This window comes from Rhinolophus sinicus, chromosome 16, assembly GCF_057876585.1.
Source record: "Rhinolophus sinicus isolate RSI-liver-muscle chromosome 16, RSI-T2T, whole genome shotgun sequence".
NCBI lineage: Eukaryota > Metazoa > Chordata > Mammalia > Chiroptera > Rhinolophidae > Rhinolophus > Rhinolophus sinicus.
The window spans coordinates 188,839,096-188,861,974 of NC_142516.1; the positions used below are offsets into that span (position 1 = coordinate 188,839,096).

Sequence of the window (22,879 nt, forward strand, 5' to 3'; positions counted from 1 at the left end):
AAGATGGAATTATAAACGCAATTCATGCAAGAAATTTGTGGGTCAGAACTAATACATAATAAAGTAAGGTAATCCCCAATTGCCACCAATGCAAATAGAACTTTCTGAGGGAATTTCAACTTCATGCCTTTAAGAACTAATGTCTTACACCTCTTGTACCAGAAGGCTCAGGGTTAAATCATGACGTGGGAAAAAGACCACAGCCATTCTTAAAAACACATCTGCAGTTTCTCTGCATATTATAATACTATTGGTTTAAATCAACACAGTATTGTACAATACATTCTTAGGGGGAGGAGGAAGGAGAGCAGACACTTAGCAGATGCAAAATAGTACCACAAGTAACAAAGGAACACCAGTCTCATCCCAGTGCAATACTTCAGAGTGACCAGAGGTTGAGGAGCAAAATAAAAATAGAAAGAGTAATAAACAATTCAATTTTTAGGACTAATGAAAACAATGATTTTAAAAAAATAAATAAATAAACTACCTTTAATGCACAGAACTTAGGGCAAGTCATGTTACAGATAGATATGCGTAAGATAAAACATATCCAAATGGGATTAAATGAACATGTTTCATCCTAAGTAAACCCATCTGTAAAAACAATCACTGAATTCTTTTGGCTTTTTAAACCATCACTAACATAGGTCACATTATTTCTCGGTCAAACACAGAAGAAAGTGCATTTGACTGTGAGAACATGCAATCTGCGTTTTCCTTCCAAGTCTGTCCTAATCTGATTGGTGCCTGCGGCAGAGGGGTCATCTTCCTCGCGCCCTGGGTCCTCCCTGCACTGCGTGTCCATGACCAGTGGTGGCTGCAGGTGACAAGTGAAGGAGACTTCAAGGAGAGTACTCATTCACGGCCCAAGAAAGCGTGTGGACACACAAGCATGTGCATGGGCGTCACTCTAGTGTCGCCACCAGGTGACCAAATGTACCGAAGTGCCTTCAGTTTGAGCCTCCGTCACTCAAGCACAGGCTTACCCATTCGTAGGCGAGAATCCAGCAGCCACGCGCAACGCCCAGCAGCACGTTCAGTGTGCGCAGGGGTTTCCCTGCCAGCACGTGAGTGGTGGTTCCGCACACTTCAGAGGCCAAGGAAAAGCCTTTCAATTTGTCCACAACCCGGATGACGATGTCCTGCTTTCTATCACATAAGGGGAAAAAAAAATCAAGTAAAGGTTTCCTCCATACGAACATCAAGGTGATCACATTTAAAAAAACAAGAAGGAAAAAAAACTAGAAAGCTAAAAATTTCACATTGATTTTGGCTACGGTGTTCCTGTCTTAATTTCTGTACTGTGTGTAACTTGAAATGTGGGGAAATAGAACAACTTCAGATCTCAACTCCAACCGTCTACTTCACCGGCTGAGAAAAGAGGCCAAGGCTGTAAATGGCCCCTCCTGCCCCAGCCCGGGCCCCTCCCCCCCAGCCCGGGCCCCTCCCCCCCAGCCCGGGCCCCTCCCCCCCAGCCCGGGCCCCTCCCACCACAGCCCGGGCCCCTCCCCCCCAGCCCGGGCCCCTCCTGCCCCAGCCCGGGCCCCTCCCCCCCAGCCCGGGCCCCTCCTGCCCCAGCCCAGGCTCCTCCCCCCCCAGCCCGGGCCCCTCCCCCCCAGCCCGGGCTCCTCCCCCCCAGCCCGGGCCCCTCCCACCACAGCCCGGGCCCCTCCCCCCCAGCCCGGGCCCCTCCTGCCCCAGCCCAGGCTCCTCCCCCCCCAGCCCGGGCCCCTCCCCCCCAGCCCGGGCTCCTCCCCCCCAGCCCGGGCCCCTCCCACCACAGCCCGGGCCCCTCCCCCCCAGCCCGGGCCCCTCCTGCCCCAGCCCAGGCCCCTCCCCCCCAGCCCGGACTCCTCCCACCACAGCACGTACTTCCGCTCTAGGTCTACGCGATCTAATCTGTAGGTCAGGACTGAGCTACACACTTGCATAGTTTATTTGGAAAATATCACATCTATTGAGTGTTAAACACACTGTTTTTCTACTAAGGGGGTGGGGAAGGCCCTTTTCAGCAAATCGTCAGATCAAGTCTCAGGACAAATGTGACAGAGGCTCCTTATTTCACAAAGTTCATCACTTTACCTTCTGAGAACGTGTCGTGTATTGGTTTGATAGGATTTCAAACCCACTTGTGACAAAGACAAAAAAAAAGTCATTTTTAGAAGTCAAGTTGTCTCGATCTAAGGATGACGCAGTCGTGCCAGGATGTCTTTCCCTCCGCCGCCTTGGTGATGAGAAGCCAGCAGCTCAGCGGCTGGGGGCCCTGCAGGGCCGACCCGGGAGCCACGTGGAGCAGTAGCTATGGCGGGGCAGGGGACACTGGGACTCTGCACACAGCGTCTGTGGGGCCTAGCGACGGTTTCCCTCTGGGAGAGGCACACTTCGCTGGCCTAAACAGCTTGAGACTGTGGTCCTGCCGTGGCCAAGGTGACAGTTGGGTTGGCACTGGTGCTAAACCGTGTAGCGGTCTCCAAAAGAGGTGGGGCTTCCGCTCCTGCCCGGGCGAGGTGGCACAGCTGCGCAGGGTCCCTGCAGCGCTAGCCCTCGGGGCAGCCAGCCTGCCGCCAGCATGAGAGCCACGGTTCCCTCGCGACTTGCCACGGCAGCAGGGGCCTTCCTTACTGCACTGGCAGCGGGGGCAGCTCGTGGTTGGTTAGAGCTGCGTCCCCGCAGAGCCCACTTCTATAAAAGAGTCTGTCTCCGCTAAACTTGGACCTCACTGCTTTCATCTCCGCTGGCCTGGAGCAATAGTGTCCTTAACCTGTCATCATTTGGGAGCACCTTATTTCTTCACTGGCTCCTTCAGAGACCTTGCCCTGTACACTATTGGCTTGTGACGTTCCAGAGGTGAGCCTGGGTTACGTAAATGGCTGGCAAAAGCGGACTCCGTCTCCGCGCATGATTTTGCCACCAAAATAAAAAACGAACCCCAGCTCTTATTCTTAACTTCACACGAGAAGTATAGGTGGGGAAAACGAATAAAAAGGCAATATGGACTACATGAGAAGTTTGATTTTCAAGCCTTTGAGAAAATAACCAGCTGTTAATGTCCTTGTATTTGGGGCAAAAATATAGACTTCTTAAAATATTAGAGCCGTACTCAGTATCCATTTCTGTATACTACTTAGAGTGTTCAGTATATTTCAGAAGACATTAACACAAATTGTGAGCAGACCACTTTTTCACTAACTAATGCACGGTGTTCGAATTACCAATCCTTTCAGTTTCCTGCCAGGGGTAGGAAAAGGGTCTTGATACTGACAGTGTGTTAAACATGCGCTCTTTCTGCAGCCTATTTTTCACTGAAATGTCCCAATGTTTGGATGAAACTCTGAAAACCTTAAAACCTACCATGGATATAAAGAGACACGGTTTTCCCCTGTAAACAGGAACTCAAAAATCTCTTACAAAGACTGTGGTGCGGTATTTTTGTTGGATGTGCTTTACTGTGTCAGATGTTTAAGGAAAACGATAAGAGCTTGCCAGGGATTTGTGAACAAATGTGTGCGTGGCTGCTGTAATACAGTCATACAGTTGTAGGAAGCTTCCCACCAAAGCATTTACGACTCTAAGGGAAATGTCTCAGGCAGCCATGCTCCATTTACCAAACGTGAATGGCGTGAGGGCGGTGGACATGCACAGCCACCAGGTCAGCTAGCAAGAGGAAGAGCAAAATACTGTAACTTCTCAATGCTGGCTCCGCAGCTCACGGGGTCTTCAGCCTAAACTGCCTATGGTCCTTTGACCACCTTTTTCATGTCCAGTGATCTTCTAGCTCAGGTTTTAATTACAGATAGTGATAGTGATACAGTACAGACCTCTGAATGGCCTAAAAGCACACCATTCTAGTATACGAAAGAAGGGCTAAAATTTTACATTGAGTAGGAAGTTTTGAAAACAACGAGTACTTACTCAGATGGCATGCTTGTCATGACTAATGTTCTTGTTGGCTAGAAAGTTCAAAAGAGAAGGAACAAAAAACAGTCAAAAATATAAAAAATATTTTTTCCCCCATAGAAATAAACTTCAATACGTTTTTTGAAAACCTCTATCACTTAAAAATAAACATTTAAGCATATATCAAAGAAAAAAACTTTATATTCCTGGAAAAAAAACAGCCCAAGAGATGGAAACTCAGATAATACCCCCAATCCAATCCAAAATAATTCAGGACATGAGGTAGTAGAGGAAAACAAAAGCTCTCTCTCCGGAAGTCCGTTCTGTCAGCCAGCAGACCCGCCGATGTGCCATGCTGGGGAAGGCCTTCCAGGGAAGGATGGGAGCAGAAAGGCATCCTTTTGCAGGCTGAGGAACCATTTTCCCTAAGCTTCTCGGTACTGTATCCCTGTCTCACACAGACCTACACATACTGCTCCTGCTTCTGGTGAGTGGATCAATCAAATCACTAGCACAGACAACGGGACTGCTTATTTATGTGTTCGCATCCGCTACTAATTGCAATTGTAAAGTTTTTTTTATTTAAAATTTTAAATACTCTTTTTTACTTACATACTAAAAGCACGCTTACAACAAAAAAATTAAAGGCTTTGGAAATATTTCATTACACATAAAAATTCCCCTATAATTCCACCAGCCAGATATAACTACTGTTGAATAATTTGGTATATACTTCACCAAATGTTCTTTCTACGGGAGTGTGGGTATCTATAATTTTTGAAAGAAAATAGAAATGGACTCACATTATTCATACACTCTTGTGACTCATAAGCTGTACGTGAAATGCAAACCACCACACAGCATAACCATGAACCACTGCACGCCTGCTCATGTCCTGAATGGTCCATGTGAATAAATGAGGAGGAACAGAAAGGCATTCAGAGGGCCCCAGGTGGACACGCATGGTGGAAGGGAAGGGGCCTGTGTGCTACATGTGCACATCTGGGAAAGGCAGAGGGGGGAGCATGGAGAGAGAATACGAATGAAAAAGGCATCCCAAGGACGAGCGTGGGAAGCGGCAGACGAGCTACATAACGATGACTGCTGCCGGCTTTCCAGTTATCCCTCCAGAAGGTCTGCTGTTCGCGCTCATCGGCTTCAGATACATGTGAATAGCTGTAGCACAGCTCCCTGGGTTGAGCCTGGAGACAAGGCCTTTCCATGGGCGTCTCTAATCATCGAGTAAGATTCTGGCTGAAACCCAATCGTGCTCAATGGCATCCTTGAAGGAAAACTACGCAGGCCCAATGAGGTGACCAGCCCCCAGTGAAATCCAAGGGCAGCCCATTCCATGGCGTCCACTTTCTCCTGTGGAAGCATCCGAAAGAAGTCAGTGGGCAGTACCCCAACTCAGGGACCAAGGGATGAAGGGAAATAGGAAAGGAGATGTTCTTCACTTCTACCCAACCTCTACAATGCTGGGCTTCTCCTCCACGACTTTGCCCCTGGACCTCTTCTGGTCTTTACCGAGACTCACTCCCTATGTGATTTCTCTCACTGCTCCGTGGCTTATGCCCCAGCCTATTGCTGACAGCTCCCAATTTCCTAGCACTACTGACCTATTTCCTGACACCCACATTGAAGTTTTCCACTGCCTACGTGATGTCTCCATTCGGAAGTCTAAGAAGGATCTCAAATCTAACAGGTCCAAAACGAAGATACTGCTCTAGTCAGGCACTTAGCCAAGAAAAAGAAATAAAAGACATCCAAATTGGAAAGGGAGAAGTAAAATATCCCTATTCACATGAGATGATCCTACATGCAGAAAACCCTAAACAATGCTGCAAAACTGTTAGAACTAGTAAATCAATTCAGCAAAGTTACAGATTACAAAATCAACATGCAAAAATCAGTTGTATTTCCATTTATTAGTAATGAACCATTGGGAAAGGAAATTAAGAAACAATTTCATTTGTAATAGGATAAAAAAGAATACAACTCAGGAATAAAGTTAATAAAGGAAACAGAAGAATTGTACACTGAAAACACTGATGGAAGAAATTAAAGAAGGCCTAAATAAACAAAAAGATATCCTGTGTTCATTCATTAGAAAACAACATTGTTAAGATGTAAATACTATCTAAAGCAGACTCAATGCAATCTCTACCAGAAACATCTGTGGAAATGAAAAAAATCCATCATTAAATTCATAATGGAATACCAAGGGAACCCAAATAGCTAAAACAATCTTGCAAAAGAACCACAAAGTTGGAGATCTCATAGTTCCCAATTTCAAAACTTACTACAAAACTATAGTAATCAAAACTGTATGGAACTGGCATAAAAATAAATAATAAGAACTAAAAGTCCATAAATAAAGTCTCACATCTGTCATCATTCAGTCTCTTTGAAAAATGGTGTTGAAAAAACTGGGTATCCAGTTTATACGCTATATACAAAAATTAACTCAAAATGGATCAAAGATAAATTTAAGAGCTAAAGCTATAAAACTCGTAGAAGAAAATATAGAGGGAAATCTTCATGACACTGGATTTGGTAAGGGTTCCTTTAATAAGGCACCAAAAAGCACAGGTCAAAAGGAAAAAATAAACTGGATATCATCAAGATTAAAAATGTCTACACATCAATATTTATGCATCAAAGAATGGTATCAAGAGAGTGAAAAGATAACCCACAGAATGGGGGGAAATATTTGCCAATCACATATCTGATAAGGGTTTAATATCCAGAATACTAAACTCCTGGATACTAAGTATCCTAGATACTAAACTCCTACTACTCAACAAAAAAAGGGGGAAAAAGGAAAAATGGGCAAAAAAAAGAGAAGGAAAAGTGGACATATAGACATCTCTCCAAAGAAGAAAAACAAATGGACAATAAACACATGAAAAGATATTCTTCACTAGTCATTAAGGAAATTTAAACCAAAACCTCAGTGAGATACCACTTCATACCTCCTAGGTTGGCTGTAATGAAAAACATGGAAAATGATGAGGTTGAGGAAAAGTTGGAGCACTTGTACATTGCTGGCTGGATGCAGCTATGGTAGAAAACAGTTTGGTGGTTCCTCAAAAAAGGTAAATACACAATTACCACATAACCAGCAAATCCTAGATATATACCCCCAAAAAAATTGAAAACAGGGACTCAGATACCTGTATGAGAATTTTCATAGCAGCTTTATTCACAATAGACAGTGGTGGAAATAACCTAAGTGTCCATCAGGAGATGAATGGATCAAATAAATCTGTATATACAGTGGAATATTATTATTCAGCCGTAAAAAGTAATAAAGCTCTGATACTTACTACAACATGGATGACTGTTCAAAATTACGTTGAGTGAAAAAAGCCAGACAGAACAGGACACATATTGTATGATTCTACACGTGTGAAACACCTAGAACAGGTCAGTTCATAGAAAGTAGATTGGAGGTTACTAGAGGTGGGGCAGGGGTGAGGAATGGGGAGTTACTGCTTAATGAGCACAGAGCTTATTTTGGAGAGGAAAACATTTTAGAAATAGATATGGTGATGGTTGTACAACATTGAACACTGTCACTGAACTGTACATTTAAACATGGTTAAAATGGCAAACTTTGTTTTGCATATCTTATCACAATAACAGAAAACAACAAACCACCGATCTTCTCTCCCAACACAACCTACTCCTTCCACTGCTTCATTCGTCAATGGCAATTCCATTCTTGCTCAGCTCAGAAGCATTCACAACATGGACTTCATTTTTTCCTCACCCCCCACATCCAACCCATCAACACATCCTATCAACTCAACCTTCCAGACAGAAAATGACCAGTTCTCATCAACTGTGCTCCTAACTTCCCATCGTCTTGCATGGATCCGTATCCAGGCCCCTAAAATCGTCTAAAATCCTTGAGACTTCAGATCAACGCTCCACACGGAGCCAGCGTCAAACTGTGACAACACAGGTTAGGAGACATCGCGGGTGCTTCTCCGCACGTCATGCGGAGTCCAGGCCCGGCCCCTCTCCCTGTCTGCCCTCAGCTCCCGCACCGCCTGTCACACGTCCCCTGACCGTGACCAGCACACTCCCAGCCCAGGGGCTTTGAACTGGCTGTTTGTGCTGCCGAGATGCTCTTTCCTCAGACGTCCACGGGGCTCATACCCTCATCTTTAGGTCTTGTCTCGAGTCACCCCCCAGGGACAATGCGTCCAGGCTACCGGTCCCCACTGCACCCTACGACCACACCCTCTCGCCACTCCTTTCTTTTAGGCTTCTTTTGAGCGTTTACCACACTATGTACCTTATTGATCTTGCTTATGTGTAGGACTGTCCCGCATTTACAAACTGAATACAAACTCCACAAGGGTGCCAGCTTTTGTTTGCGTTTTCACTCGCCCCCCTCCTCCCCAGTGCCTGGCAGACAATAAGCACTCAAAACAATATTTGTTAAATACTTATTATCAAGGGATAAATACAGAATGGGAAACAAGTATGCACCCTATATAAACATGCACAGACATGTATTTTATATAATCTATTGATATCCTATCTATTAATATCCCTCAAGAAAAGGGGATTGTGACAGGCTTCGCATTGGGTCTGCATGAGGGAAGGCATGTAGAGCCAACTCAGCGGGAGGCGTCAGGACTTCTCAGCCCAGGCTAAGGGAGAGAGAGGAACTGTTTTTATACGAACTCTAAACCCAAAATAGAAGTTTAAATGAAAAGAAAAAATATACAGAAGGAAAAAATAACAAAAAACAATCCAAACAAAAAAGAACACCATGCTTCAATGTCCCTGACTTGCAGATATCTGACAAGGAATCTAAAAGACTGAAGGTTCATTTACAGGGTCCAGCTACAAAAGCTAAGACACAAGTTCTCCCTAGGGCCTGATTTTAAGAAGTGCCAAGATAGATAGCACATGCTCAGATTGGTGTGACAAATGGCCCCTGGCCTGAAATTCAGTGATGAAATGAAAAGAGCGATTGATTGTATTATTAAGAGTAACATATCTACTTATATGGTCTTATAAGTTAGCACTTGGAAAATAGACCCAGTATAATTCTCTTGGTTAATCAAGGAAGCACCTTAAACAATAACACATCCTGATATCTGCAACTTACTTGGAAATGAGTAACAAAATAGGTGGATGATGGATGGAGAAATGGATAGATATATGATAAAGCAAACATAAGAAAGAGTTAGCTGTAGCATCAAGGCTGGAGGAGAAAAATATGAAATACTTTTTCGTGGCACAAAGGATGGCGGGGTGTCTCTACGGACACCTGTGGGCTTTGTGGAGCACACATATTCCGCAGGGTTATCTGCTTCTGGGAGGTTTACGCCTCTTACTGTCTTTGAGCTGGTTTACAACTCTGCTGGTTGCAGAAAATTGATAGTAATGCCAATAATTCTTCTCTACAGAAATGTGAAATCTGTCCAGTTCAACTGACTTCCCTCTCCCACCGGGGAAAAAGCCAGCTGTGATGTGTTAGCAAAGCCATTTCAACACTCCTAACCGTCCATCAACTATCTGCTCCATGTACAGAGAGGAGAAGAGAGGAAAGGAGGAGAGGGGAGGGAAGAAAAGGGGAGAGCAGAGGAGGGGAGAGGGAGAGAGAGGGAGAGAGAGGGAGAGAGAGGGAGAGAGAGGGAGAGAGAGAGAGAGAGAGGGAGAGAGAGGGAGAGAGAGGGAGAGAGAGGGAGAGAGAGGGAAAGCATATTTGGGAAATAGTCTAGTTAATATTGTTTTAGTAAGATCAAAGGTAGTTCAAATTAAACAAAATTATACTTGTTTTATTAGTGATAAAAGACAAACATTTAAAAAATAAAACACCCTTTGAAATGGGTTTTGGTATCATTTCATAGGTAAACAGTGAAAGCACGTTTCCATAAAAGAAATTGAAACGAGGAGATAAGCCACACTGGCCAAAACCACTGAGTTTGTTCATCAGGGCCCCGTCCAGAGGCGCTACCAGAATATGTTCATGTGGATCGTGACTGTATAAAGACAAAAGGAGCAAATCAAACATGACACAAGATAAAGTCTGGAAAAGGCCTTCAGGTCACTTCCTGGGCTATTTTATTATCTGGAGTCCTAGCAGGTACATCATTTCAAGTGCCTTCAGGGAAACTCAATCTATGGACCCAAGAGATCCTGGTTTTCTAAAATAGGAAGCTCACTCACTACATTTCATTGAGTGCCCCCGCCACCCTTAATTTGATAAATTCTATGCTCTAAAACTGGCTTCACTGCTGAAAATTAGGGCTAAAATCTTTAACCTTTTTAGAACTTAACTGATGTTACTTATATCTTTTTCCCTTACATGAAATTTGTATTATTTAGGAGACTCTTAATATACAGGCTGCTTTTTCTGAAAAACATAACACCTTTCTAAATGTTCTGCAATCAGGCAGTAGCAGTAATGAGTAAACATCGGCGCCAGTTTTGCATACGCCTTCATAGGATAAAGATTAATTTTTATAGTCAAAAAACCAAGCACAGAGAAAATGTACATCCAAGTTAGTCATCATTAATATCCAAATTGTTTTTAAAAACGCCAGAGGTCAGCTCACTTATTAAGAGGCTTTATCTGGCAGACTTAGTATCTAAAACCAAAACTCCCATTGGGTCCACCCACTCATCTCTTGGCTCTGAACTTGGAGGTCTAGAAGCCATGAAGCTGTGAGAGAAACAAGGGTGCTGCTGTCCCCTGAATGTCTCTGTCCCCCAAAACTCATGTTGACACGTAACCCCCAGAGTGACGGAATGAGGAGGTAGGCCTCTGGGAGGTGACGAGGTGGTGACGGTGGGGCACCGAGTAGGATCTGTGCCCTGACGACGGAGAGCACAGGGCCCCCTTCCCATCCACCACGTGAGGACACAGCGAGAACCAGCAAACGGCCCTCACCTGACACCAGGTCTGCCGGGGCCTTGTTCTTGGACTGCAGCCTCCAGACTGTGAGAAACCCAAGTCTGCTGTTCATACTCCCCAGTCTCTGGTCTTCTGTGGGAGCAGCCCAGAGGGACTGCGACACTGAGCACCAGGTCTCGTTTTTCTAGAACCCACTTTCCACTCAACAAAATCGGGTTCCATTGGGTGGGGCCAGGGCAAGACACGTCAATGACAGCTCAGAACAGTAAGCGTTCCAGAAGAGAAGGCGGTGCTTTAGGAGTGGAGTGTGTCAGAAGGCCACCTTGGAGGGGCTCTCACTGGCTAAATCTGGGGTGATCTGAGCATGTCCCTCCCCAAACAGATGACAGTCATGAATGATAACCCCCAGTAACATAATCTATGAGGACGCACAGTGCATGGTGGGAGAGGAGACGCCACAGAGCGGAACGGCAGGGGGTGGGGTGAGGGGCTGGCGGAGCCCAACTTCCACCGCTGAGAGCAGAGATGTCACTGGGCAAACACTAGCTTCTGAGCTAGAACCCTCTGGTGTGACACTTGCTCAAACAGCTTAAGCTCCTGCACAAGGCAGAAGCTCCTTTCACTATCCACTCGAAATTTAACTCTATACTCACCAAGTCTGGCCCTTAGGAAACAAGTGGGCTGAATTTGGGGGAAATGTGCAAATCATGGGATTTCCAGGGTAGTGCTATCATTTTGGGAAACAGACACGCATCTCTATCCTCCACGCCCTCCAGGGTGACCCCACAAATTGCAATCCTTCTCAACGGCTTCTTATTCCCAGTTTCCTATCCGTCATCCCTCATTTTTGTTAAAACTTCACCTGAGGAAATGAACATAGTAAAAAATACCAAAAACGAAAAAATGAAAAAAGCCACAACCTGATCAATGCTGAGAAAGATTTTAGAGCCTTTTTTAAATGAACAGAATTCGATAACTAGTGAATTTACTTCAAAATAAAAAGAAGACATTTCTGCAGAAAAATAAAACAGCCTAACTTCAAAAAGAAAAATTTAAATTAAAAAAAAAAAAAAAGGTTTTCCAAATTGAAATTGAAACTCTGATCATGTCGACCAGAATAACTGCTCCAGACCAAGCTGCTCTGGTTTGACAGCCACTGTGTATTATATGATTTTCTTACATAAACTCGCCGTTGATATAGTAACTAAACCTTAACTCATATCCAAAAGCCACACAAGCATGTGCCAAAATCTATTTGAAAGGCCTCATATTTTATTTTTTTAACAAAGCCTATAATGCTGCCTCACTGATTTTGACTTGTGGTTTTATCTGTCACTCTTCTATTTAGCCTCTTTCCTTCTGAATATGATGTTTTTTATTTTTATTTTTTTTTAAGCGACTAAAGTATCCTGATTTAATATCCAATCATTTACATTCCTAAATATTATCTGGAAAACAATAACCTTAATCATGAATAAAGATAATTGGACAGACTGAAGGGAAGTTGAGGTAACTCCTACTGGAAAGGAGACTGTCGCCCCTCCAGAGAAGACACGGTAAAACCTGCGTGGGAAAGCCACCCACGTTTCAAGTGCAATCCAGCCTTTCGAACAAACGTATACAGCTATGCATTGCTGTACGTATACGTTCTGTCACATCCCAGGAACATAACCAATGAAGCAACTTGTCCCCTTTTCAGACATGTCTCTGAAGTCAGTGGAAATAAGCTGTAAGGGTTGCAGCCCTCCCCCACCGGCACCCCCGCCCTTCTCTTTGGATGGGCTTTTGGCCTCATCCTTAGGCGACAGTTCCAGGACACACATCCAGCCATAACAAAGCTCTGAGGAGTAGGAGAGCTCGCTTCCCAGGGCTATCTGAGTGAGAGAACACTTTTCCAGAAACCTCCCAGTATGACTTCCCTTCACATCTTATTGGGTAGAAGTGAGTCATATTCCCAAACTAATTACTGGGAAGAGGAACAGAAAGGCCATGATTGGCTTGGACGAATGGTCTGAGGACAGAGTGGATGGGGGGGGGCAGTGGCGGGAGGGAGGGGCAGTAACACTTGCGCATGCATGGCTCCCTGGCACAGCGGCGGCTCAGTAAGAGTAAGTCTTTCCATCAGGGAGGCCCTGGATCCTGCGTCTTTTACTTATCTACAGCCCCTCCTTCCCCCGCCGCCCCAGGATCCGTTTGGTTGCGTTTTTTTAACATAAGGGGTCAGGTCTGCTACTTCAGCAAGTTATTATTTTGTTTGAGTTTCTGCGTGTCTGAAACAGATTAATTGGATATTGGTAAAGCAAGGTACCATGGTTTACGGCCATTCGGCTGACACCCCCCCAAACGGCAGAGTGAGCAAGCTAGACCTTAGGAACTGGCCGCTCTATGGGTGCCCGTGCCTCGAAAGCCCACCAGCAGGGTTCTCCCGATTTCTGCTCTGTGCCTCATGGACACGCCGGTGGCAAAGCACCACCTCGGCCTCCACCTTCACGGCCACTGAGGGCACCCAAGGATGTGACACAGGGGGTCCTGACTGGCCCTCGTTTCCATCACCTCCAGTCCAAAACACAGCCGATTTCCACAGCACACATCACATAGCACACTCAAAACTAGTCATCTGCACTGAACACAGAAAACACATGAAAAAACAGTGGCACTCTAAGATTCTTTCTTCATGTTTTCTGTATAAATATTTTTTTCTCACACATAACAGGAGAAAAACAATATGCAAGTGGAGCCTAAAGCAACTGTTGTGCCACCGAGAGGCAGCTGGCCTTCAGATGGCTTCACAAAGTAACATCTGCTGGAGGACTCAACACCTGTCATAACGAGCACATCCCCACCAAGGCCCACTTTGGGGACACTCTGCCAAAAGGGATTATCAAAGCAATGACAGGTCATTTAGACACCTGTGTCAGAAACCAAGGGCACCTTCAATCTCTGTCAGCTCATCTATCAAATCACGTGCACCCAAAGCCCCGACACAGGAGACAGGCCCTGTCCACTGTGTGAGCAGGCCTGGCCCATGGGAAATTATTTATGTGGATGCTTATAAAGGGTGTCATCCTGAAGGAAGTGTGGCAATTCCCCTAAGCCAGTCATAACAACAGACTCACGCTGAATTGTAAAGAAACAAAATAAATATCACCTGTCATTTGGATGAGTCACTGCTATTTCAACTTGAAAGTTAAACTTAAAAACAAAACAGCCAACAAGATGAAATGCTTCTAGCCAAGTACACTATCTAATGGCACACAGCCAAAGTCCTGGAATTACTGCAAACTGCAAAAGCACATCCATAAAATATTAGGGTCCCCAGTAGATCACGGAGGTAACTCATTCGGGGACTGTTAGAGCAGGGATGACAGCTGGGAAAACTCCCTCTGTATTAAATGAAAAGTGGCTCCAATGCCCTGTTTTCTTTGTCCCAGAAGACTTCCACCTCCCTCCAGCTCTCTTCTTTTGAGCCCCTCAACAGCCTGTCTAAACTGTCCCTGTGTTAGGCCTCGAGTCCTCGCCTACCAGCCAGTATTTCTTTTCTTTCCACCAATCATACCCTTCTATCTTCTCTCCACCACAAGTTTCCTTCTTTGGAGAAGCCAGACCCAAGCGAGCTGTAATCCCCAATCCAGTGCCCCCACAGTGAAGGCCTGATCAGAGCCCCCTGAGACGTCCTTCCTCCCCGCACCTCCATGTGGTGCAAAAGAGAAAACTAAAGCTAAAAAGAGGTCCTAGGGCCCGAGGAACGAGAGCTCTTAGCAGTAACAATTATCACACGAGGTACAGCATACACAGGCGTTTTGAGAGACCTTGGTTCTTTTCCGAGGGCTCTAACGGTATCAGGGAACAGGAAAGTATTTGTCAGGAACTCTGAGGAAGCCAATCACCAAAGCAGGGACCACTGACTCCAAAACCTCCTGCCTCCTGGGTGAGGTGACGGGGATGGTTTCATGCCAACGGCCTGAAGAGATGTGGTTCCATCCAAGCCCGAGCACAGAGGCTCTCCCTTGGGAGGATGACGAGCACTTCCGAAGCCTGTGGGAAACTTGTCAACACTACGCCCAACTCTCCCTCCTGCTATGGCCAGTGATCCAGGTTTGGTCCAAGCATAACCATGGTCAATAACTCCAGTGAGAGACATAGTCTGGACCATCCTGGAACTTTGAGGGCTGTTTTCATTACAGACACATGGCAGTCTCTGGGGGGTAGGGAAGCAGGCTGTCAGAGGGGCAGAGAACCAGTCTACTTGGAGTTGTAGCTGCAAATAAAGGACAGTCAATATTTGGACATAATTTCCACCCGTCCGGTGCTGGAAAAAAAGAGTTAGCCAGCTTGACTAGCTCTGTATGTCGGGTGTCATCCTCAACTCTGCGTGCTTCTTCTCACTTACTTGGCACAAACCCTTTGAGCTTGGCTTGATTATTACGACGGTTTTACAGATGAGGAAGCAGAGGCATAGAAATATTAAGGAACTTGCTCAACATGTATAATCAGCACGTAGCACTGCTGGCATCTGAACACAGGCAGGCTGGCTCATGTGGCGATGCTTTCAAGAGTAACGCTCTCTATTAAAAAACCTTTCTTCTTCCACTGACACAAGACCATTTCACCAGTTTAGGAAGAATATTACAGAAAGAAATGAGATATAATATGATGATTATGACATTATCACGTGGCAGTTAAAAGGCACAACAAATGGCATAACATGTTCATGCAAAAAGCAGAAGGGAAATTCGTTCATCCCTTACTTACTCAGCAAATATTTACTAACCACTGATTGTATTAAAAGGTGAACAGCACACAGTCCATGTCCTAAAGGGCTCATATCCTATAAAAATGTGAGAACAAGCAACTACTGGAACATACAGTAAGCTGTTATTCATCGCCTGTTTTCTACACTATTTAAGGAAGTTGTAGAAGTAGGATTCATTCCTGCTATCCAAGGTTAGTTCAATATCCAAAAATCAATGAATGTGATATACCACATAAACAAAGTGATGGATAAAAATCATACGATCGTTTCAATAGATGCAGAAAAAGCATTTGAATAAAATCCAGCAGCCATTTATGATAAAAACTCTTGGCAAAGTGGAAATAGAGGGAACACACGTCAACATAATAAAGTCCATATATAATAAACCCACAGCTAACATCATACTCAGCAGGGAAAAGCTAAAACCATTCCCCTTAAGATCAGGAACAAGACAAGGATGCCCACTTTCACCACTTTTATTCAACATAGTACTGGAAGTTGTAGCCACAGTAATCAGACAAGAAAAAGAAAGAAAAGGCATCCAAACAGGAAAAAAAAAAAAGTAAAAATGTCATTATTTGCAGATATGAAACTATGTGCAAAAGAAAGAACCCTGAAAAGAGTCTATCAAAAACTATTCAAACTGATAAATGAATTCAGTAAAGCAGCATGATACACAATTAATATTCAGAAATCAGTTGCATTTAAAACACCAATAATGAACTATTGGAAAGAGAAATTAAGAAAACAGTCCCATTTACACTTGTTTCAAAAAAATAAAATATCTAGGAGTAAATTTAACCAAGGAGGGAAGAGATCTGTACTCAGATAATTATAAGACTTTGAAGAACTTGAAGAAGAGTGAAATAAACGGAAGCATATACCATGCTCATAGATAGAAAGAATTAACATGGTTAAAATGTCCATATTACCCAAGGCAATTTATAGATTCAATGCAACCCCTGTGAAAATACCAATGGTAGTTCTCAGAGAACTAGAACAAATAATCCTAAAAGTCATATGGAGCCACAAAAGACTGCAAATAGCCAAAGCAATCTTGAGAAAGAAGTACAAAGTTGGAGGCATCACACTACCTGATATCAAAGTATACTGTAAGGCTATCGTAATCAAAACAGCACGGTACTGGCATGAAAAAAAAACCATAAGTCAATGGAACACAATAGAGAGCCCAGAAATAAACCCACACCTCCATGGTCAATTAATCTATGAAAAAGAAGATGTGGTACACATATACAATGGAATATTATTTGGCTATAAAAAAATAACGAAATCTTACCATTTGTGACAACATGGATGGATGGACCTAGGGAGTATTATACTAACTGAAATAAGTCAGACGGAGAAGGACAAATATCATATGATTTCATTTATATGTGAAGTCTGAAAAATAAATAAATAAAAGTAAATGAACAGAGAAAATAGAAACACAGTCACTGATGCAGAGAACAAACTTATGGTTTCCAGATGACAGGGGGCTTGGGGCCTGGGTGAAAAAGGTGAAGGGATTATGAAGCACAAATTGGTAGTGACAGAATAGTCATGGGATACAAAGTACAGCCTAGGGAATATAGTTAATACTGCGGTAATAACTTTGTATGGTGTCAGGTGGGTACCAGACTTACCAGGGGGTCACTTCCTAAGTTATGTAAATGAGTAACCACTATGTTGTACACATGAATCTAATATAATATTGAATGTCAACGGTAATTGAAAAACAAAAACCAATAAAGAACTTGTAGAAATTTAAGCATTTGATCTGGTGCGTAGTATCTTTTCTCTCTTTTTTAAACCACTAGTATAAAGTATTTGGCCCTTCATTTCTCTCTAAGCTTCCAAGCTTATGAAAGCCAGCTGTAAACATTTCTGTGCTTTGACCCACAGCTCGCCCTCTCATGGGACAATCTTGCTTGGCAGAGATGGCTTCAAAATTTGAAAACAGCCACTTATGAAAAGCCATCCAGTGGATGACTTACCTTAAAAGTATTTTTGCTGAAGATTATAATATTTTGAACAACAACAAGAAAAAGTGCATAAACAAGAACACTTTGGAGAAAAAAAAAATCATAGGTTTTTCACCATAGTACTAGCATTAATCTTATATTTATCTCCTGCAGGCTCTATGTCTGACAATATTAAATGAGCAACAAAGAAAATAGGTTAAGATTTGTCATAGCATTTCCTATTTCTTCCCAAAAACATGGACAAAAATATCTTTCCTTGTCAATGACCTACATATAAGCTAAGATTATGATGTAATAAAATTGCTTAACTGGATTTTTCAAGATAAAATGTTCAACAAACTTATAAACATATTATTTAAAGTAATAACGTTAAAAAATACAGTTTCCCACTGATTTACAAAGTGACTTTTCCCACTGAAAGTGGGTACTGCACCAAAAAACCTCCAATGGAAGTAGTGCTCTGAGAGTCTATCATTCTTTATTGAGTCACATTTGTTTTCAGTCGTTAGGAGATGTGTCTTGTACAGCCAGTGACTTGAACGTTCATCTTAAAAATCCTTCCTGTTGATTTGGTTTCATTGCTCTTTCTTCGGAGAAGGACTTACACTGTCTCTACTTTCAAATGGCCATGAAAATTCACCCATTATTTCCAGGAATGGTAGGCTAAATAGTTCAGAAAAACCTCCCCACTGTGAACAATTAGTCAAGCTGGACAAGATACAAAGGAAAAAGCTAACACCAGCTGTGTGAAGACACTGAGGAGCTGCTAAGACAGGGAATTACGGAAGGAGACACACTGTCAGAGGTGGCCAGCGTCTGAGCCAGGTGGTCCCTCCTGGGGAGAGGTGGCCTCCCAGAATGAGAGGCCCAACTTCAAATCAGCTCAGTTCCTATGAGGAAGATACCTCAAAAATAACCCGGCATATTAGAGGAACATATGACTGAAAACTAAGAGAAACAATAGATAATAAATGACTATGTAAAAATCCAAATAGAATTACGAGAGCTGAAAAATACAGCAGGTAACGTTTAAACTCAGCACATAGGTTTCTCATCATCACAATGGACGTATAAGGAAAGAAAGGTGGAGTGGGCACAAAACCAACAGAAGATACCCGGAATAAGTAAGGAGATACACAGAGAAGCCAGGGCGCATGGGATCTAGCACCAAAGGGCACAGGCAACCCAATGCCCAGAGCGGAGGGCGGAGGAAGGAGAATTCTCCAAAGCAGATCAAGGACCTCAAGTCCTGTGACCCTGCAGCGAACAACAAACCCACACCCGGCACCACCACCGCAGGACAAGGACAGCACACCTACCAAGGGCCCGCCTGGGCCGGCCGACTGGAGCGTCTCTTTCTGGATGCGGTGCATCCATTCCCAGGCCGCACCCTCTACCAAGACTGCCAGGGGCTGCCGGCTTCCCTCCCCCCCCCCGCCCCACGCACCGTCACAGGACACGCGTCCAGGACACCAGCTCTTATCAGGCTGCTCCAAGGGCTTCCCAGACAGGGCGCCACTGTGTGCGCTACTTCAAGTTTAACATTCAAAACAAGATTATTAAGGTCATGAAGCACATATGTCAAACCAACGTCTTAACTACAGAAACAGCATGGAAGCTCGCTCCCACGTGAAAACACAAAAACACGGACCCTGTACTCTAATGGCAATGTCCCCCATTTATGTGCTTTACGCTGATGAAAGACATTTCCTGTAAACTTGCCTTTTCTCAACATTTAAATTCAATCACAAGATATTTTTTAGAAAATAGCAACAATCTTTGTGCTTGATGGACTCCTATCTATCTATCTATCTATTTATCTTTTATATACTTATACATAAAAGCCTATGTTAAGAAGTCTCAAACTTCACTTTAGCACTGGAGGCCCTGAAATCTAACAAGGAACAGAAACAAGCAGGTAAGACCTCGGTTCCAGTGGGGATAACGGGCAGTGACTGAGACAGCATCCTAACCTGCAAGACGAACATTGTATTTGCAGGTTCCAGGTCAGAAACTTGCATCTAACTCCTCACTACGACCCTACAGCTCCACAGGACACGTGTAATACGGCAACTAAGGTTTGTGCTTTTGTGGACACACTACAACACAGGCTATCAATGTAAACTCCTCCCCCACCCCCACATACTGTGGTCTCAAAGGGCCGGAAATGGCATCTTTAAAACCTAAAACTGCATTTTAAGACCTGTCTGTTGTTCTTCATTTGAACCTGTGCAATGACAGGCCGTGACCATTCACCTCTCTGGATTTGCACTTGTAAAACACTTAATCCATAAGCAAACAAGTAGGATTTTAAGCTTTTGTCTTAGTTTCAAGAGTGCAAACAATGAAATTGGTTTGTATGAAAAGTGTTTAGAAACAAAAAAAGTTCTTCCAGGATAAATTATTCATTTAAACTAAACAAAGCACCTAAGGCACAAAAGCGGTTTCCAAACTTTGCTTCACATTAACCACCTCATGAATTTTTACAAATCCAGGTGCCCCGGGTAACCCCACAGTAGCAACCTGAGTGCCTGGGGGTATGGGCCGGGCACCCCTGCAACATACACGTCCCGGGTGATTGCAAAGTACACCAGGGCTGCGAACCACGGCTCGAAGTCTCGAGAGGTTCCAGATCCATCTGAGAAAAGGCTGTGCTGATGGGGCCGAGGGTGAGAAGCGGGTCAGGAAGTGTCCTGTGCAAGACGGGAGCTCAGCTCTCACCCCGTCTGCTCTTCTCAGGACTGGAGGGTACCCAGGTTACTCTCCCGAGTGCGGGTTTCCGCCTGTCAAGGACGGAGTGTACTGGACAGGACGCTTCCAGCACCTGGTGGGCAGCTCACTGCTACGACCTGCGCAGCCAGGGAAATGCAACCCAGAGGGTCTCAGGTCGGACCAGAGACTGCACATCTGAGGTCCCCCAGGTGACTCTGTCACCAAGAACGGAAGCCAGCAACCCTTCCCTCACTAGTACTCCGGTATTCTAACTGAGGAGGGCAGGAGGCTTCCTAATGCATCTTAAAGACTTCCAACACAAGAGTCAAAACTAATTTGTGCAAGGTACGTAATTTATTAAACTGCTGTTTGTTCCTGAGTGTGTCAGTTGAAGGAAGATAGGTGTGTATTGAGGTATAAATAATTTTGTACTTTTATATTACTTTCCTTTTTGACCATTTATATTTTATTAGTATTCGTAATGGTACACCTTACAGCACACAACTGTGCAGCACACAGTTCTGTGTGTCCTGACACACAGAACAGTGTGGGGCGGAAGTCAAACAGGTACTGTTCTCTCATTTCACGTGCCCTCCAAGGTGGGATGCGTCCCTCCCAGGATGCATGTCTCTCCCTCAGTCACGTGCCCTCCAGGGCGGGATGCGTCCCCCACAGGATGCATGTCTCTCCCTCAGTCACGTGCCCTCCAGGGCGGGATGCGTCCCCCCCAGGATACATGTCTCTCCCTCAGTCACGTGCCCTCCAAGGTGGGATGCGTCCCTCCCAGGATGCATGTCTCTCCCTCAGTCACGTGCCCTCCAAGGCGGGATGCGTCCCCCCCAGGATGCATGTCTCTCCCTCAGTGTTCCTTGACAGACCCAGTTCATCAGCTAAAGGTTACCATCAGGGAGAAGCCACACAGGGTCAAATGTTCCAAATGTTAACTTCCCGAGTGGGCGAATGAGGACGTTAAACCGCATGCTTTGTGTTCAGAGAGGGTGGACTGTTTTTATGGTAACAAGTAACTCAGCATGTTTTACTGGGCACTTTTTCTCCAAAATGCAGGCGTAATACCGAGTACCGGGACGACAGAGAAGAGGAGGTGCAACTGCTCCCCTGAGCAGACAGCGTGGGCGGCAGAAGGGAGGTACACAGCATCGGAGCGTGGTCCCCGAAGCACCAGGAGATACAGACAGCCCGGTCTACATGAACACACACGCAGCAGTGATGCTTAATAAACAGGGGCAGAATGAATGTCAGAAAGGTTTTTCCTTCATGTTTTCCAAAGGAAAAAGGTTAAGTGACTGCAGCAATTAGCAAGAAGACTGGGACACGGGAACAAAACATAAACACAGCCACAGAGTCACCAGCTTTCCGCAAAGGCACCATCCCTGGGGAGGTCCGGAAAGCGGGAACAGGCTCCGGGACAGTCGCTGCCCTCAGCACAGGAAGCCAGATGCCTGGGGTCCCTGCACTAGGGGACCTGGAGAGTCTCTCTCCTCGCAATCTCTTGTTCCACCTGAAATGTGGTTCCTTTCCATTTTTTTTGCTCCAGTTTTTTGTTTTTTTTTCTGAGACAAACCAGAAAGCATCCCTAAAGAAACCTGAGTTCCTATAACTTACGACAGACTTCACGAAACCGGGGTCATTTTAAGCCTGTTTTAACCACTGCCAACAGGGAGGAAGGTGTCACGTTTCTCTTCCCAGGTAGAGCCGGCCGCTCACCTGTTTGGCCGACAGGCCGGGAGCTGGACGTCCCAGTGTAAACTGTTTGCTGGCATTGCTTTTCTGCCCTGTGTGACTTGTTTATCAGCAGTTTCCCTGTCGTTTGGAATTCCCGTTCCACTGCACTATACTTTCCTGGCCTCATAAACATGAGGCATAAGACAATGAGTGGCTCATTTCAAATTTAGGGAATAGGAGTAGATGCTGAATAGTCAACACATTTAAAACCCTCCTTATATTTATTCACCTAAGCCCACAGTGTGATGGGAGCGCTGAGTGGTCTGAGAGCGAGCGGGGTCTAACGCTGAAGCCCAGACGTTCGGGGACCCGGAACACTGGTGTAAAAACCTCTCACTCCGATGGCTTGAGCTCAAACCTGATTCGCTCACCACGAAAGACGTTTGGGTCTTTCGCCTCCTAGTTACTGAATGTTTATTCAGATGGTACAACTGCTGGCACCACCAACGTTCTCTGCTCCAGAGAAGCTGTCAGCTTCGTCACCAGCCAGAAACACAGCGGAGAAAGCTTGTTTCATCAGCAGTAACTCTCTGTCCTGACCAACACGCTCAGTTTTATTGTCAGTGTTGCAATATCTACCCATAATTATTTATTTTAAATAAAATACAAGTTGGACGGACTAGTTATGTCCTACAAACGCAGAGCAGGACAAACTATGATGTGGCAGCTTCGGAAAGATTAAAATAATATTTTCGCACACTGACCTTTTGGCCTTGGCCTCTTCCCTCTGATTCCTCATGAGATCCGATGAGGTCCCTGCAGCCTTCCCATGAACCTTCTACACCACCACGCCGGGCTGGTCCATTTTTAACACCTAAAATCCAAGGGCACTGAAGATTAGTTATAGCTTTACAAGGACCCCATATTAATGCAATTGAAGCAAAGTAAAAATCTGAAGATTGATTT

The 22,879-nt window shown here is 44.7% G+C and overlaps 1 protein-coding gene across 9 annotated transcripts in view; it reads right to left on the minus strand.

Moving 5' to 3' along the window:
- The window catches only part of MCPH1 (microcephalin 1), a 256,430-nt gene that overhangs the window by 189,292 nt on the left and 44,259 nt on the right, over nt 1–22,879 (minus strand). For 8 of the 9 annotated variants that reach the window (XM_074329290.2, XM_074329291.2, XM_074329292.2 and 5 more), the window contains 3 exons: nt 22,678–22,787; nt 3,916–3,953; nt 990–1,152 (listed from right to left, as the gene is read on the minus strand). In XM_074329290.2, the coding sequence (XP_074185391.2) occupies nt 990–1,152; nt 3,916–3,953; nt 22,678–22,787 (311 nt within the window). The remainder of the gene's footprint in view (nt 1–989; nt 1,153–3,915; nt 3,954–22,677; nt 22,788–22,879) is intronic. The other variant, XM_088793043.1, reaches the window with a different exon arrangement.